The sequence below is a fragment of the Berghia stephanieae genome, chromosome 7, assembly GCF_034508935.2.
Source record: "Berghia stephanieae isolate SIO BIC M18660-M18661 chromosome 7, UCSD_Bste_1.3, whole genome shotgun sequence".
Classification (NCBI taxonomy): Eukaryota; Metazoa; Mollusca; class Gastropoda; order Nudibranchia; family Aeolidiidae; genus Berghia; species Berghia stephanieae.
The window spans coordinates 42,947,041-42,963,928 of record NC_088366.1 but is presented as its reverse complement, the minus strand read 5'-3'; the positions used below and the strand labels follow the sequence as shown (position 1 = coordinate 42,963,928).

Below are 16,888 nucleotides of genomic sequence, written 5' to 3'. Positions count from 1 at the left end.
TAATTCTGTTTCTTAAGGAATGTTGCGATTAACCGAGTTGCGATTATCCAGAGTGGACTGTATTACAGGAAGAGAAATTTTAACACTTAGATAAAGCAAAACACCATTAACTATTATGACTCAATAACTCAGACCAAATTTAAGTCACGTCATAAGTGCTCCATCACTGCAACATCATGATGTAATGGTTTTAATTTGTTGAAATCTAGCCTGTTAACTGATTTTGTCCATCATCAGAACCAGAATGAGAAAGGGGAGGAAGAAGACATGAGTGTTGATGAGGATGATGAAGAGGATGAGGAGACCGACGAAGAGGAAATGCAACAAGGTAAATGAAAGGTCCTCTATGTATTTTTTAATTACGTCAATGGATATGATCAAGTTTGGTGATACTTTATAATTTTGAAAGTTGAAATAGAGATAAGTTATTTTTATTTGAAGTGTTTCTTTTTTGTTTTAAGATAAGGAAAAGTCTTTATCCATAATTTGCCTATTTTTTCATTGCATATTGCTGTCAGCATTATGATATTCTCTGTTTATGATTGAATATTTTGGTTTTCTTCCAATAGAACTATGCATAAAGTGATAGTTTGGATTAAATTTAAAGATGGAATATTAAAGAGTTTCTACATTTTAAAATGATTCACAGTGCTTTTTCTATTCTCCAGACACTGTCAGAAATAAACTCAAAAGAGGGAAGAAAAAGAAAGAGGAAGAGGTATATAATTTTTATTAGATGAAAGTATGACTGATGAATTACAATGTGAAAGTGAAAAACAAAGAACAGGTTTTCAAATATATAAACAGAGACTGATTTGAAATAGATTTGGATAAAAATGAAAAAGAGTCTGAGTATTGAAAATCAGATAAAAAATAATTTATGGATAAAGTTTGTTTTTAAAAATAATTTGGACATATATTTAAGGCCACTTTTTAAAACCTCATTAACACACTTTACAGTCCCTGAAAAATCTACAGGTCCATTTTTTTACATCGTAGCACAAAACCAAAGTGTTGTACCTCAGGTGGGTGTTGGTTCTGAAGCGATGCCGCTTTCTTTTTTACATCTATTGATATAATGTTTTAATTCTATTCTTCCTATTTAGCCCGAGAAAGTGGACTTCTCTGAGAGCATAGACTCATATGATGATAAACTTTTGTTTCAAGACATGAATTTATCAAGACCTCTTCTCAAGGTAGATCACAGATTGTTTATATTGTCATTTTTCGTCGTTTTGATTAAATTTTTTTGGTTAAATTTTGAAATATTGACATATGAGAGTGGTTCAAAGAACATGATCCTGAGTAAAATGCTTGATGGGGTGAATATGTCACTGAAAAGTCATGGTTTTATTCACTCAGAGCGATTTGGAAGTCAAGAATTGAAATGATTCAAGGATTTCACTGTCAACACATCAAGCAACAATAAGACTATTTAGTCACATGACTTTTAAGTAAGAAAATTTATTCATATCTATATATGTCATCCCACTGGACTCTGGTGTGAGTTAGTGTTTAATTGGTTACAAGCACATCTCAAAAGACAAGATCAAGTTGTCATTTTCGGACTTCTCCTACACCACATGTTGAAAGCATTTAATATTGGAGAAACAAGACATTTGTGCATGTGGAGAGGGGAAGCAGGATGCCACACATGTTTTGCACAATGTACAATGAGTAAAGGGCGACCTTTTGGCCTGAGAAGACTACACTAAAGTCGAAGCTCTATGGATCTCAGCAAGAGCTTGGGAAAACCACAGCGTTCCTACATCTTGTTAACCTTCAGGCAAAAAGACATCATGAGGGGAAAGAAGAAAAAATAAAATAAAAATAAAATTCCCTTTATTCATCCCCAAGAGGAAATTTGTCTTTAGGGTTTATTCCGAGGGAAGACTGGAATAACCCAGGCGTCAGTTGCAGTGCCGTGCCGCAAAGCGAGCTAGGGCGAGATGACTTTCTGAAGGCCATACCACGAGGCGGGTAGTTGAACTCGGTACCTTTTGGGTATGAAACAAAGACCGTATCGCAGAGCCAGCCGCCCACATAAATGTTGATGAAAGAAAATGAATCAAGTTTATATGGAATTAAAATCTATTGACCGATTCACACTATGTTGTCATTCTTTCTCACACAGGGTTTGTCTTCAATGAACTTTGTCAAACCAACCCCAATTCAAGCAGCCTGTATTCCTGTAGCCCTGATGGGAAAGGACGTTTGTGCTTGTGCTGTCACTGGCTCAGGTAGATCCACACTTGGTATTATACTATAGATTATAAGTCGTCATCATTCCTGAAGTGTTGGAAGCTATTCTACTTTTCTTAGTTTCCATTTATATACAAAAAGAAAAATCAGATATTTTTGTACTCTATTGATATACTGGATTTCTCTCTTAGGAAAAAATAATTGTAATAAGAAATGGCTCTGGTTATATAATTTTCTCTAAACACTGAATTTTAAAATTTTACTTTATTATTTAAATTCCAGGTAAAACTGTGGCCTTCATGCTTCCTATCTTGGAACGTCTTTTATTCAGACCCAAAGCAGCTGCAGCCACCAGAGTTCTAATTCTCCTGCCTACCAGAGAATTGGCTGTACAAGTCCACACTGTGGCAAGACAGTTGGCTCAACACATTAATATCGACATTTGTCTGGCTGTGGGTGAGTATTAAACTTTTAGCATCTTTCACGTCATAAATCTCTCATTAGCCATAATGTTAGACTGAACTGTTTTTACACACATACACACACACACACACACACTCACACACACACACACACACACACACACACAGAGGGGGGGAGGGGGAGGGGGAGAGAGAGAGCAGTAACAGAGTTGTTAACTTACTTACTTAATCCTCTTCGGGCCTTGAGGCACATAGGGCATCCACCAGACATCTCCATTTTTTGCGATCGGCTGCTTTTGCGGTGGCTGTATTCCAGGACAGGCCTGCTTCCTTTAATTCTTTCTCCATGGTCCTTCGCCAGGTTTCTTTGGGTCTTCCCCGCTTTCTCTTCCCATCTGCTGTCCAGTACAAGGCTGTCTTGGGAAGTGACCCTTTTTCCATTCTGGCCACATGACCCAGCCAACGCCATCTTCTTCTTTTTATTTGGCTATCAATGCTAGTGCAGTCAGCTTTCTTTAATAGATCCACTGTTCTTATTTAACAGAGTTGTTAAGCTGGCTTTTAAAAAAAAATCTGAAGCTGTTCAATTGATGAAAACCGTAACATTGGATGTTAAGTTAGGACAAATATTTAACCCACTTGTAAAGGAATAATTGAAAAAGTTGTCTGAACATTTGGTCTGGTTAAGACATTTTTATTTTAAACCAAACACTTTTCACCGTTCTCTGTTTGTTTTCTTCTCAAATGGATTAAAGTAATAATGATCAACTGGAAGGTTTGACCTTAAGATATTATGAGTGCCATTTTAAACAAGTGATGAGATCCTGATACCAAGATGTTAATTTGTTGTCTATATTTGTTTCTTGAAATTTCTGAAGAGTATTAGTTTTAGGGGTTTATTTGAAGCAAAATCTGTTTTATTCCTTAATATGCAGCTATGTGGTCTTGTGGTATGACTCTCACTCTCGGATTGGAAGGTCCTGGGTTCGAGCCTCCCTCGGTGCATAGTTGAGTCCTTGGAAAAGACTCTTTACTCACATTCTCTCACCATACTCAGGTGTAAAATGAGTACCTGGCCGTTAACAGCGTTGTCTATGTCGAAAAAATAATTGTAATATCGCCTAACAGGTGTATGTCTCGTTCTACCTGTTATGTGTTGCTGTTGGTCAGGGACCCCTTGTAAAGCGCTTTGAGCATGTTTGGTGCATATTGCCCATATAAAAGCTCAAAAGGCTCAAACTGCATCATTTGATATCAAACTTGCACCACCGTCCGAGAAATTCCTACTTTTAGTACAGGAACCGTCAAGGGTTATATTCACATAATCCCTGTTATTTTATTTTATTTATTTATATTTTTTTTTCAATGGACCCACCATGTCTTTATTGTTTTAAATTACAAAAATATAATAAAAACGCCCAAACCCCCATACCTAATTGATCAACTGAACAAGGGATGTCTTCCATCAAGGTAATTCAAATTCAATGAATACTTACTTACCCATATACTGCATGCAGGATCTATAAAGCAGGGCAAGAGACAATATGCTTTGTACTACTATCTAAAGTGTAGCAAGCAATTGTTACTGTCCATTCAATGCTACAGAAAACGGGGTAAACACCAGCTTTACGGGGGGCTCATTGTGGTGAAGGACTACTTATTTCTTATCGGTGAAAGCTGAAAATTCTTCTCTCTCTCTGGTTTTTTTTTAGGTGGTCTTGACTTGAAGGCACAAGAAGCGATGTTACGATTGGGTCCAGACATAGTGATTGCCACACCTGGACGTCTGATTGATCATCTACACAACAGTCCCAGCTTTACCCTGCATAGTGTGGAGATTTTAGTGTTGGACGAGGCAGACAGGTTGGGACAAGGGAATTTGGTTGATGTTATGATTGTTTTTTTTTTAATGTTAATACTTATAAATTATATGAGTCATTGAATATCTGTCTTTCAGTGTTCTTAGAATGTGTTTATATATTACATGGTGTTAGTTTTATCTCGTAACAAAATCATGATGGATGGCAATAATTGGAAGACTCTGGCCCTGACTTTGTGTCCTAGGGTAAGCCATTTTACAAATATTTTACACTCAACTCAGGGGTGAATTAGTACTGGCCTATGGGCATTGACTGAGTTGTGTTATTAGAAAATGGAAATGTGATTCTATAAGGACTGTTGGGGAAATAAATGAGCGAATGCACAGTATGATTGTTCATGTTTATTTATTTATATTTTTTTTTTCTCTTTTAAGATAGTTAAGAAAGATCTATTAAAAGGTGTTGGTGAAGAACTAGGTCACGCTCTCCTCTGTGTCACTCATGTATTCGTTTTTCAAACTGATTTTTATTTTCAGAATGTTAGATGAATATTTTGCAGAGCAGATGAAGGAGGTTATTCGTATGTGTGCTCGTCAGAGGCAGACTATGCTTTTTTCAGCCACAATGTCTGAGATGGTAAGTGGAGGGGAAAAAAGAGAGGCGCAGAACTGCCAATTCTAATGACAAAACTACAGATTGATTTTACTTGCGGCACTCAATGAGTTTTTTAGACCCCACGTCATACTTTGTGAATTATTTATATCTAAAGAGTTTTTTTAACTGATTGAAAAATGTTAATAGAATATCTATTTCTTGTGTTCAATTTGTTTCTATCCTCCCTCAAAACTTGATAGTAATGATCTGTGCAGTTCAAAATTGCAAATGCTATAGAACCAGTGGTTTAATTTCAGTGGGAAAGATTAATACATCAAAATTTTGCTTCAAATTACATCAAAGATTTGTGCTGTAAATATTTTTATTTTATTGAGCATGAACCTCTATCCAAAGAACAGATGAATAATTTATTTTTTATTCATATTTTTTTATGTTTTGTTGAAAATATGAAAAAAAAATAAATTCTGTTTTGTTGTATAACGTGCAGGGTTCCCAGGAAGTTAGGGAAAAGTCGGGAAATTTCTGGTAGAAGTACAAATGTGCCAGTTTGTGATAGCCAGCTTTGGTTGATTTTTAAACTATTTCTTTATTAGATGTTTCTTGTATATATGACACCCTTTTTTCACTAATACTTTTCATACTGTTTTGAGGATTTTCATGTAGCATGGAATATACAGGGTGTCCAGCGAGGTCGGATAAAGTCAGAAATTTGACCCTTTGGTCGAAATGAGTTGGAAATTCATGGTCCGGGGTCGTTTTTATCACCAACTTGGTCAGATTTTTTTGTTTTTTGTTGTGCTGGTGTCTGGATTAGACTTTTAGGTGATCTCAAACTAAGTACACTGATGGTATTCTCTTGGAATCTACATATGTTCCCTATTTTATGTAAATCTGAATGTTTTTGACTACCCCAGCTCCTCCTTTTTACTGACGCTGATATGACCTTAATGTGTTGCAAACGCCATAAAACCTTTAAAAACAAAGAAAATCCGAACAATTTAGCGCTTGGCCTTCATGAGTGAGTGATTATGGTTCATAATATAATAACTATGTGTCAACAAACTTTTTATACATTAGTATTAGGCCTACTCAAGACTCTTATGGAATCATTTAAGGAGATCAGCTGAATAATTATTGTTGACATAAACAACGAAAGCTGCAAAGGATTTAAAGATAATTTTGTTGTTTGTACTTTAAAGATAATTTTGTAGTTTGTACAAACCATTACTTAAATAGATATGTTTGGTGTTGGCTCACTTGTAAATCAGTATTGCCTGAGAAATCCAAATATCTATATTGCAATTCTTTATTATTTTAGTGTGACACCCATTTGTTGTCGATTGGGAAAGCTGATTTGTCTGCAGCTAGAGGTCTTTAAAAAATTTGGGGGTCTTGAAAATTTGACTGGGACCCCTGAATATGGAAAAATGAAGTCAGACAGTGCCTGATTGATGGCAAGTCTGTTTAAAGGTCTTAAATTCATTAATTCTTTCATAATTCATTTATTGATACAACTATTCATTTGTATTCATTCATTTAATCACTTTATTTATTTTTCTCTAAGGTGAAAGATCTTGTTGCCGTTTCATTAAAAGACCCTGTCAAAGTTTTTGTAAATTCTAACACTGACGTGGCCTTGGGGTTGAGGCAAGAGTTCATCCGAATACGACCCAATAGGGAAGGAGATCGGGAGGCCATTGTGGCAGGTTTGCTTTTGTTTTTTTGGGTTTTTTTTTCTGTTATGTTGTTGTTGCTGGGTTTCTTTGAGTTTTTTTTGTTTTAATAAAAAATAAACAGATAATTAACTACAGCCTTCCAATCTGAGCTATTAATGGAAATAAAAAAAAATTCTTTAAAATATTTTTAATACAAAAATCAAATCATAATTGAAATATTTTTCTTGGCTGATGATTTGGATTGATGACAACATTTTTGTTTTCTATAAATCCTCATTATTCTGACCTATTCATTTTTTAACTTCGAACTTGTCACATGGGTAATGAGAATGATGGTAATGATGATTATGATTGCACTTGTGACTGCCAAAATTCATATAGCATTTTACTGGATAAGTGCATTATGGACCTGCAAGTTCAAATTCAAGCCAGGTACTAGGCATTTTGAATGTTGCCTTAAAGGAATGGTCATTTTGTAAAGTTTGTTCTATTCTTCCAGCAGTTGTTTGGTAGCTGGGCCAAATGGCTCTAGCAGAAATTACTTTAAGATGACAAGAGTCCTATCCAAAGAGTAGCTAATAATTGTTGCTGTCTGTGTGATGCTAGAAAAATTGAATAAACTCCAGTTTTATGAGATGATGGAATGGATTGCACACATTGTATTCAGTTTAATTTATATGAGTCACCAAAACTTTGTCATATTTCATATATGACAAAGTTTTGGTGACTCATATACGCCTAGGGTAAGTTTTTTTTCCCTCTTAACATTACTTACCCCTATTTTTTTCCCTAAACTCCTATTTTTTTTAAAGAAGCATCCTATTTTTTTTCACTATGGGTTGGCAGGTATGTATATGAAATTTTCACTGCCATTTATTATAAGCATTTTGCAAAACATTGATAAGGTTTTCACAAGATTGAAAACAAATATTGAACGAAACTGAATTTTGTCATCTAATTATTTTTCAGCATTGGTCAGTCGTAATTTTCGAGACAGGTGCATGGTGTTTATTCAGACCAAGATCCAGGCACATCGAATGCATATCTTGTTGGGTTTGCTAGGAATCAATGTTGGTGAACTCCATGGAAACCTGTCACAGCCACAGGTAGGTCATAGAATATAGAAACATATGCTTTTTGGTTGAACTGACATAAAGGGAGCCAAAAAGGAAGGTGGAACAGGATGCATATTGAAGATGTTAAGAAAAAAAGGAAGTAAAGATGAGCAAAGATAGCACCCATAGAGAATAAATAGCTGGTGAGAGGGAGCAAAAATAATTCGAAATAAAAATAGATATGAACATTTCTATACATTTCCCAGATATTTAATCATGCAGAATGCACGTAACAATGCTCCATTAAATCTCCCAGCAAACAATATGGAATCAGGAATGTAATTTTCATTTCATTATGTACCAGAGAAATGTTCAGATTCATTTGTATTTTTGTGAGGGGTGATATTTTTTTTTCTTTGTGATCATCTCTTTATAGTTTATTTTTATTACTATAACTTATGAGTGTCCCCACATTGCTGGGTATCCTGTGCTCATATCTTGATGGGACCTAGACCTGACACATGGATAGATGACTCCTTGACTCCTTGATCTATTCCTATTTATTTATTTTTTAAAAAGTATACTTTAACTACGATCAAACGTTAGTTTATCAGCTTATGACTATCCCACCACACCCTTTATACTGGGGAGTCCAATTACTATTTAACCCATGAGAGCAAATAACCTTTGTAAGATAATTTTTTTTCTTTGGTGATTCTGTTACTTTTACAATAGTTTAAATAATTATGGCTTCATACCTTCATCCCTGCTAAAATATTTTCTTCCAGCGTTTGGAGACATTAAAGAAATTCAAAGATGGTTTAGTGGATGTATTGTTGGCCACTGACTTGGCAGCCCGTGGTTTGGATATTGAGGGAGTTAAAACAGTAAGCATTACATCCTGCATGATGTGTCTAGGCTACCTGTTGAAACAGTACTTAAATTATTGTTGATATTGTCAAGGATGATTTTTAAGTTAATTTCCTTATGATTATGTGATCTTGTGGTATGACACTCGATTTCGGATCGGAGGGTCTTAGGTTTGAGCTTTGCTCGGCACATAGTTGAATCTTTGGAAAAGGCTCTTTACTCACATTCTTTCACTGTACTCATGTGTAAAATGAGTACCTGGCTGTTAACAGCGTTGTCTCTATCTGAAAAAATTGTAATATCATCTAATTGGCGTCATATCTCGTTCTACATAATGCTGTTGGTCGGGGACCCTTTGTAAAGCGCTTTGAGCATATTTAGTGGATTTTGCACTATATAAAAGCTCAAGTATTTTGAGTGTTGAAAATATCCATTTTGTAAATCACAATTTTTTTTTGTGAAAATGGTTCATGTAAGTCCCTAACTGGAAAAGAATCTCAAAATTGCTTTCCGCAGACAAATAATTTCTTTGACTCAACATCTATCTTAGATGAACTCTCTCAATTTATTAGAATTATTGTAAGATGAATGAACACTCCCATGTATACCACACTCTTTTATCCACATATTTAAACCACCAACAGGCATATATTTTTTCCCCACTCTTTTGTGTAAATGACTAGGTTTCCATTAATCAGTTTGATAGACATAGAGATTTACAATGAAATAAACATCTTTACAATACTTTTTAAAAAAATATTTTTTAAAGATCACTCTTTATGACTGAGTACTCCTATTTATTCGTCTATTGATTCACCTCCGCGTAGGTTATCAATTTCACAATGCCTAGCACTGTCAACCATTACATCCATCGAGTTGGACGAACAGCCAGAGCTGGAAAAAGCGGAAGGTAAGAATAGAATCATGATCTGTGTTCATTGCCATCTGTGGTGACAAGTTTTTGGATTGTGCTTGTTACTGCCTACAGTATATTATTCTCTTAATTTTACATCCTAATGTTAAACTAATTCTTTCCCACGTACTCTCTCTCTCATCTCTTAACATGTCCAAACCATTTCAATCTATCTTCTCTCATCTTTATCGACACATTCTTCACTTCAGTCAACCTTCGAATTCTGTTCATTTCTTATTAAAACTTTTCTTGTCCAGCAAAGTGACCATCTCAATATCCTCATGTCTGCCACCTCAACTTCTTTATCTTGTTTCCTTGTCATAGCTGATGTCTCCAATCCATACAACATTGCTTGTCTTACAACAGATGTATGTACTTTTACCTTCAACTTTGCAGAAATTCGTTTGTCATACATATATAACTCCAGTTACCTTCCTCCAATTATTCCAGCCGCCTGTATCCTCTTCTTAACCTCCATCTCATTGCATCCATCTCCTTGTACAGTTATTCCTAAGTATTTTAATTGAGTTGTCTCTGGCATACTCTTCTCGAATCTTTATTGGTAGTCCTGCTGACTGTTGTCCAATGCACAAATAATTAAAGATTTGTTCTAATATATAAATTCTGAATTTTTGTAAAAATTATGTTAAATTTGTAATGTAGTAAAATGCCATTCCATTAAATGTCTAAATGTTAAAAGGTTCATTATTCATTAAGTAGGTGGTCTGTTTTGGTTTGAAGGACTTCCATTAACGTGTGCATATGTTTGTGACACAATTCATGATAGGGATAGGTGTTGATGTAACCTTGTTTTTGAAATATTTACCTTTACATTTGATATCAGAATGCAAAATACTTTCTTAATTTTTTTTAACCATACTTAATGTCTTTGCATCTTTATATGGCTTTATGGTTTTGTGGCTTTTGACAGATCAGTGACATTGGTTGGAGAAAGAGAACGAAAAGTCCTGAAGGAAGTAGTTAAAGAAGCTAAAACATCACTCAAGACAAGAGTTATCTCTCATGGTAAATTGGTTTGTGATAATATATGGTTTTCATTTCATGCATCATCATGTTTCTAGATTCTTGAGACTTCAATAAGTATCAAATTTTTCTCCTTTAATTAAGGCTCCTGTTTCCCTTTGACACTCTGATATAGTGAAATCTCCTCATGCCTTTTTTATAAATAGTTTCTTAATTTCATGCAAAGTTGATAATATTAAGAAATGAAGTGATTAGAGAAGTGCCAGAAGACAAAAGAGAAAATTTTCTTTTGCGGCAATTGGGAGTTGAACTCATGACCCGACTGTTGCAGCACGCCTGAGAGGGGCACTCTCCAATCGACGCCATCTACCACTCCCAAAGAAGTGTTTTCAAACATAGTAACTATCTTGAGTCCTTCTCTTGACTTCATGAGGTCAACACCACAAAAGTTAATTAGCAAGCTGGCAGTTGAGGGTTTGCAAACAACTATTTCCAATGCTGGTCACATCTAGTGAATCTAGATATAAATTAAATTTTGTTTTATTGATTTGTAAGCATAGCGTTTCTGTCCATAGTAGGGAAGGTATAAAAACTGGATACATATTAAAGTGCCATTTAGGTTAAATTCTTCATGTTGAATTTTATACTTGACACTGAGTCTGACATTGTATATTATATGATGAGCTACTGCTAAAAATTTATTTTCTTACCTAAACATTTTCATGTCCACATGAATATAATAATGAATTGATTTTTTAAATTTTTTTTCTGTCATCGCATAGCCATGTCATATTTGATATCTTACACATCTTATCTTCTGCAAAAATAATGGTCTTCCAGTCGAAATGAAATCAAAAGGCAGGGCAATATGAATGACTAGTCTGATTGAATCTCTTCCCCCCTTTCCCTTAAAAAAAATCACTGAAGATGTTAAATAAAACTATAAATTTCCACCTGATAAGGGACACTTTTATTTTATTGATAGAATGAAGATGACATCACTCAAGCCTTTGTTATTGTATTTTGCCATCCGCTTTTGTGAGTTATTCTCACTCAACCGTATTAACCAGACTATAAATGTTCAAGGTTACACATAGTTTTGTGTGTTGGTCCGTTATACTTCTGAATGGCAATGTTGTGAGCTTCTTAGCCAAGTGCATACTATCTATACAACTCATGACCTGAAAACTTTTTAAAATGTTTGCAAATAGTAATTAATGAAATTGCGTCAACTCCTTTAAGAATGTGATGTAATTTGTCGTGGAATTCAATGATAACTCTTTCTCATGACCAGAGGTGATTTCCCGCTATTCTGAGAAGATTGCTGAGGTTGAGGATGACATCAAAAGCATTCAAGTTCAGGAGAAAGAGGAGAGCCATCTGAGATCTGTGGAAAACAAAATGAACAAGGCCCAGAATTTGTTGGATAAAGACAAGAATGGGGAAGTGGATAAGAGGAGGGAATGGTTCCAGACTCATCAAGAAAGAAAAGCTGAACAAGGTGAGTCATTGAATGGGGGATGATGACTGAAATGTCAGATTTTCTTTCATTATCTTCAGATAGAAATGGTAATCCTCCTCATATGGCTTCCATTTTTGTGGAAAGTTCTACTTTGCTGGTAAATTTAAGTATAACATGCATCTTCCCCCTTCCATCCTACATACACACACACATACACACAAGTTAAATGTAATTTTTGAGTACTGTCTACTGGTTGTTTCAAGAATCATTTGTCAAGATGAACTATTTTATCATCACACATGACGAATTAGCTTTATAAGGCAATTTGGATCAATTATTAGTTATTATTATCATGAAATTCCTTCCTTTTCAGAAATGTTGCGTCTTTCAAAAAAAACTGCAGATTCAAAAAATAACAAAGCAAAGAAAGTAACAAGAAGAAAAGTAACGGTAAGATTTTTTGTTTAATTATCTAGTGAGCTGTTGAAGCATTTCATTTGTAAACCTACGTTGTTTTAATGGACACTTTTTATTTAACTGATATATTGTAATAAATTCTGAACTTGAGAATTTAAGATCATTATCTTATTATATAGTTGGCAAATTTGATTTTTGTAATACTTAGGCTCCAAAACCACTGGATCAATCGTCACCAAATTTTGCACTGCATTTACAGTTGGCATGAAGATGGTTTGCATGTATTATGAGATTAATTAGACATCTTGATGATTTTATTGAAAAATCAAATTGTTTGGTCAAATCCCATCGAAAACAAATGCCATCATTTTTAGCACAAGGGTTATGTGTCACCCTTCTGGTTAGCGAGTATGACAATGAGGTGGGAGTACTTGCATTGATTAGATACTGGGTAGTGGTTCTTCTCATTATTTTGAATACAATCAGTTTCTTAAAATTTAAACTAACTATTTTCCATTCTTAATGTTGGGAAAGAATTCCTTCGATACGAAGGTGAGTGTCATACCACTAGACCACATAGCCGAACAAAGGGTAATCATGTACATGGGTCTCCATTAAAAGGGGCCCATTGGCTCAAGCTGGGTGAGTCTTATTAGAATACAAGCATAGGTACCCATTCAATGAATGGGATGATAGGTTGATCAACAAAGAATTTAAAATTCAAGTGTTGATGAAAGAAAAACTGAACTCATTGTCTGTTGTCTAAGATAATTACCTTTTTAACGTCGGAAGATAATTCCATGACACTTTTTACTTTTGGACAGAGATATATATTTTTGCATTCCAAATGCGTCTCCATACATTTGCAGATGAGCCTGTCCAAAGTCTGAAATCTAATTAGGGTTTTGCGTTTTTAAGTCAAATTTTTTTTCATTGTAAATCTTATTCTTTCACTCTCTCAAGCCCTAAATAGGTCCTGAATAAATTCCAAATCTAGAAATGGTTTTAATATTGCAGTTTCACTGATGCAAGTGAATGAAGTCAAATGTTTTGAATTATAAACGGATGTGTTTCTATTGAGTAGGATTGTAAGTCGTTGCTGAGTGTAGAAACAATAGGAGAGAGAGAGAGAGGCGTGGGGGGGAGACAGTCAGATAGAGAAAGAGAGACATAGATAGTGGAAGAGGGGGGGGGGGGGTATGAATGTGCTGTGCATGGATATGGGTGAGTGTGATGTTTGATTGTCCACTCGCATCTATGTGTGTGAGTATGTTTGTGTGTGTGTGTGTGTGCATGTGACGCCATTGTTACCTTGGGATAGAGAACACGGCATTTACCAGCTGACATATTGTTATTGTTTGTAATCGGATATTGTAATCCTAAAAAAATTGACAAAATATTAATTATTTTGATCAAGTGAAGTAGAATTATTACCCAACTTTTAGAACTGAAAATGGTTTATATGAAGTTTAAGAAATTGCTTGTTTTAAAAATAATGAGAGGAACTACTGCCTGGTATCGATTCAGTCATATTCGTTTACCGGAAGTTTAACCCATAACCAATGTGCTAAAAAGTATGGCTTCTGTTTTTGAAGAAATTTTGACGAAACAATTGATTTAAAAAAAAAATCAAACTTATAGGTACACAAAAACCATCTTCGAGACAGTGCAGACATTTTGATTAGTCATGAACTTTAAAACGAGGTCAACCAATCAGAAAGCGCTTTGCCACGACCCGCTCAGTTTGGTGCCAAATCGTTTTGAACTCGTATTGTGAATCGGGCTGTAGGGGGGCAAAATGGCTTTCTGTCTTTTACTAATGAAGAGCAAATTAGGATGGTGTTTTGTAAACGGGAAAAGTACTCGTCATATTCATATGAAATTTTACAACCAAAAAGAAGAAATGTTAATGTATTACCTTGTCAGCGACAAAACCTACGCCCTGTATTTTTAGAAATATTTTACTCCAAAGAGTAAAAATCTATTTTTAACGGTCATCTGGTAATCGCACGAGTTTTGTCTTTTGTCGCTTGACATAATCTAAAATGACCTTTTTCTAACTGTGTGCCAACTTTCAGTCATATTCATCGATAAACAGCGTCGTAATTAATTTTTAAAAATAGCATATACGAAATGGTTTCGTCCCATATTTTGTCGCGAATTTGGGCACTTTGTGAGCGATAAAGAGGCCCAAAGATTTGTGCGGGATAGTCATTGCTACATACAAGGTTTGGTGGATCTGGAGCCTTAGTGGAATAGAAAATCAGATTTGCCAATTTATAATCAGTGCTAATGGTTTTCCTCTGATCCGCGGAAATCCGTGATTTCGAAATCAGAGTAGGAATTTCCTCCTTTTATAAATTTACATTTCCCTCATTCAAATCTACTGGTAATGAGAGATTTGATGTCTGGTGGAACAAAAAGGTTATCTTTCCCACTTTCCTGAAGTTAACTAAAGTAGTCATGATAGATGCCATCTCAATTGCTCTAAAAGCAAGGGCAGTGCAGTAAAAATGGGGCTTACGGCAATCGTTCATAATTTTCCTCCTTTTTCACTTTTTGTCACAATCAGCACTGATATAATAAGATAATACCAGTTGTTTTACTTTACCACTACTATTACTACTACTACTACTACTACTATTACTACTACTACTACTACTACTATTACTACGACTATTACTACTACTACTTCTACTATTGCTACTACTACTACTACTACTACTACTACTACTACTACTACTACTACTACTACTACTACTATCACTACTACAGTGACGTCCATGTTTAGTGCATGGGTACCAGTTTTCCGGTTCATGCCGGAATTCCGGTTTCGCGATATCTCGAAGTCAAATACTTCCGGTTTCAGTGTTTTGAGTTTGCTGTGATATCATTTAATAATGGTATAAAAAACGGTTATTTTCAATAGGAACATTTTCAGGTTTGGCAAAATGTCAAGATTTTAGTTTCAGGTTTCAGCACTTCTTCCTGCTGGCACCCATGGTTTAGTGTTTGGATGCAGTTTTCTTTAAGCTGCAGCCTCATTTATCATGGATTGGGCCTGAGGATTTAATTTAAAACCCATGGAAATTACTTTTTGATAGACCCGTATCCTATCCAATGATAAGTAAGCAGTTGCGATTCAGTTTCATGAAATATGACCAAACAACTGTCTTTTAGAAGTAAAGAATGGATGATTCAGAATAGACTCAAAACTGAATTAAAATAAAACCAAGCTGATGATGGTAGGTTGATGAGATCTTGGTAGATTTTTGAAGACTGAGGTTTAAGAATTTTTGACAAGTTGAGGGTGGTTTTATTTGATGGATATATGAAGGAAAATGTTTTCTGGCCAAAATGTAAAAAATCATTTTATCAATGAAAGGCTGTGCAAAATAGCCAATCCTTGAAACAGATTTGTTGCTCTTTGAATAACCTTATTTGTGTTGAAAATAACAATTATAAAATTGAGTAGGAGTTTCAACTTAATTTACGAAGACAGTTGATGTGTAAATTTATGGTTTTCCCCTGTTTTGAGTTTTGTTGACAATGTGGACTCCCAAAAAGTCCACCTCATCTGTCTTTGTAAATTGAAATGAAGCTTCTGATCAAGTTTATTATTGTTATTTATTTATTCAAGCATTATTTGCGTTGAAAAGGGCTTTAAGATAAAAAACTTGAAAGTATTTAAAACATTCCTTGAAATAGAGTTAATAATGTTTTAAAAGGAAAGTTTATGACTGAATAAAAGTGAGATTCTTAGATAGGATTTCCTTTTGAAACATTAAAATCCCCCCCCCCCCCCCCTCCCCATCAATGATATTATTGAGTTTTAAGGAGGAGAAGTTGGTCATTCAGACAATGGCATTTTGTTTTCATTGTGTTGTAGTCAGAAGATCGTGCTCAAGTTTATTATTGTTATTTATTTATTCAAGCATTATTTGCGTTGAAAAGGGCTTTAAGATAAAAAACTTGAAAGTATTTAAAACATTCCTTGAAATAGAGTTAATAATGTTTTAAAAGGAAAGTTTATGACTGAATAAAAGTGAGATTCTTAGATAGGATTTCCTTTTGAAACATTAAAATCCCCCCCCCCCCCTCCCCATCAATGATATTATTGAGTTTTAAGGAGGAGAAGTTGGTCATTCAGACAATGGCATTTTGTTTTCATTGTGTTGTAGTCAGAAGATCGTGCTAACTTTGAGATGTCCAAAGCTGAGCTATTAGCCATGAGGTCAGCCAAGAAATCACAACGGCCCAAGGCTATGAAGGCCTTTTCAGAGGATGACTTTGGCAGTAGAGGGGGTGCTGGTGGTGAGTTTATCATTTTATCAAAGTCTTTAAAATGTCTTGTCATTATCTTTGTATTGGCATTTTTTCTTGATTTAGTCAGGCCTGTAAATTTGCCGGCAATGCCAGCATTTCCGGCAATTTCGCTCCGCCAGAAAAAAA

General features: G+C 34.9%; 1 protein-coding gene across 2 annotated transcripts in view; it reads left to right on the top strand.

Annotated features, from left to right (window-relative positions):
• LOC144977280 (putative ATP-dependent RNA helicase DDX27) overlaps positions 1 to 16,888 on the top strand; it is a 32,715-nt gene that overhangs the window by 10,755 nt on the left and 5,072 nt on the right. For both annotated transcript variants that reach the window (XM_078922325.1, XM_078922326.1), the window contains exons 4-18: positions 238 to 328; positions 669 to 718; positions 1,107 to 1,196; positions 2,135 to 2,240; positions 2,485 to 2,658; positions 4,337 to 4,487; positions 4,981 to 5,080; positions 6,624 to 6,765; positions 7,705 to 7,841; positions 8,579 to 8,677; positions 9,488 to 9,570; positions 10,505 to 10,599; positions 11,852 to 12,058; positions 12,393 to 12,469; positions 16,618 to 16,750. In XM_078922325.1, the coding sequence (XP_078778451.1) occupies positions 238 to 328; positions 669 to 718; positions 1,107 to 1,196; positions 2,135 to 2,240; positions 2,485 to 2,658; positions 4,337 to 4,487; positions 4,981 to 5,080; positions 6,624 to 6,765; positions 7,705 to 7,841; positions 8,579 to 8,677; positions 9,488 to 9,570; positions 10,505 to 10,599; positions 11,852 to 12,058; positions 12,393 to 12,469; positions 16,618 to 16,750 (1,735 nt within the window). The remainder of the gene's footprint in view (positions 1 to 237; positions 329 to 668; positions 719 to 1,106; positions 1,197 to 2,134; positions 2,241 to 2,484; positions 2,659 to 4,336; positions 4,488 to 4,980; positions 5,081 to 6,623; positions 6,766 to 7,704; positions 7,842 to 8,578; positions 8,678 to 9,487; positions 9,571 to 10,504; positions 10,600 to 11,851; positions 12,059 to 12,392; positions 12,470 to 16,617; positions 16,751 to 16,888) is intronic.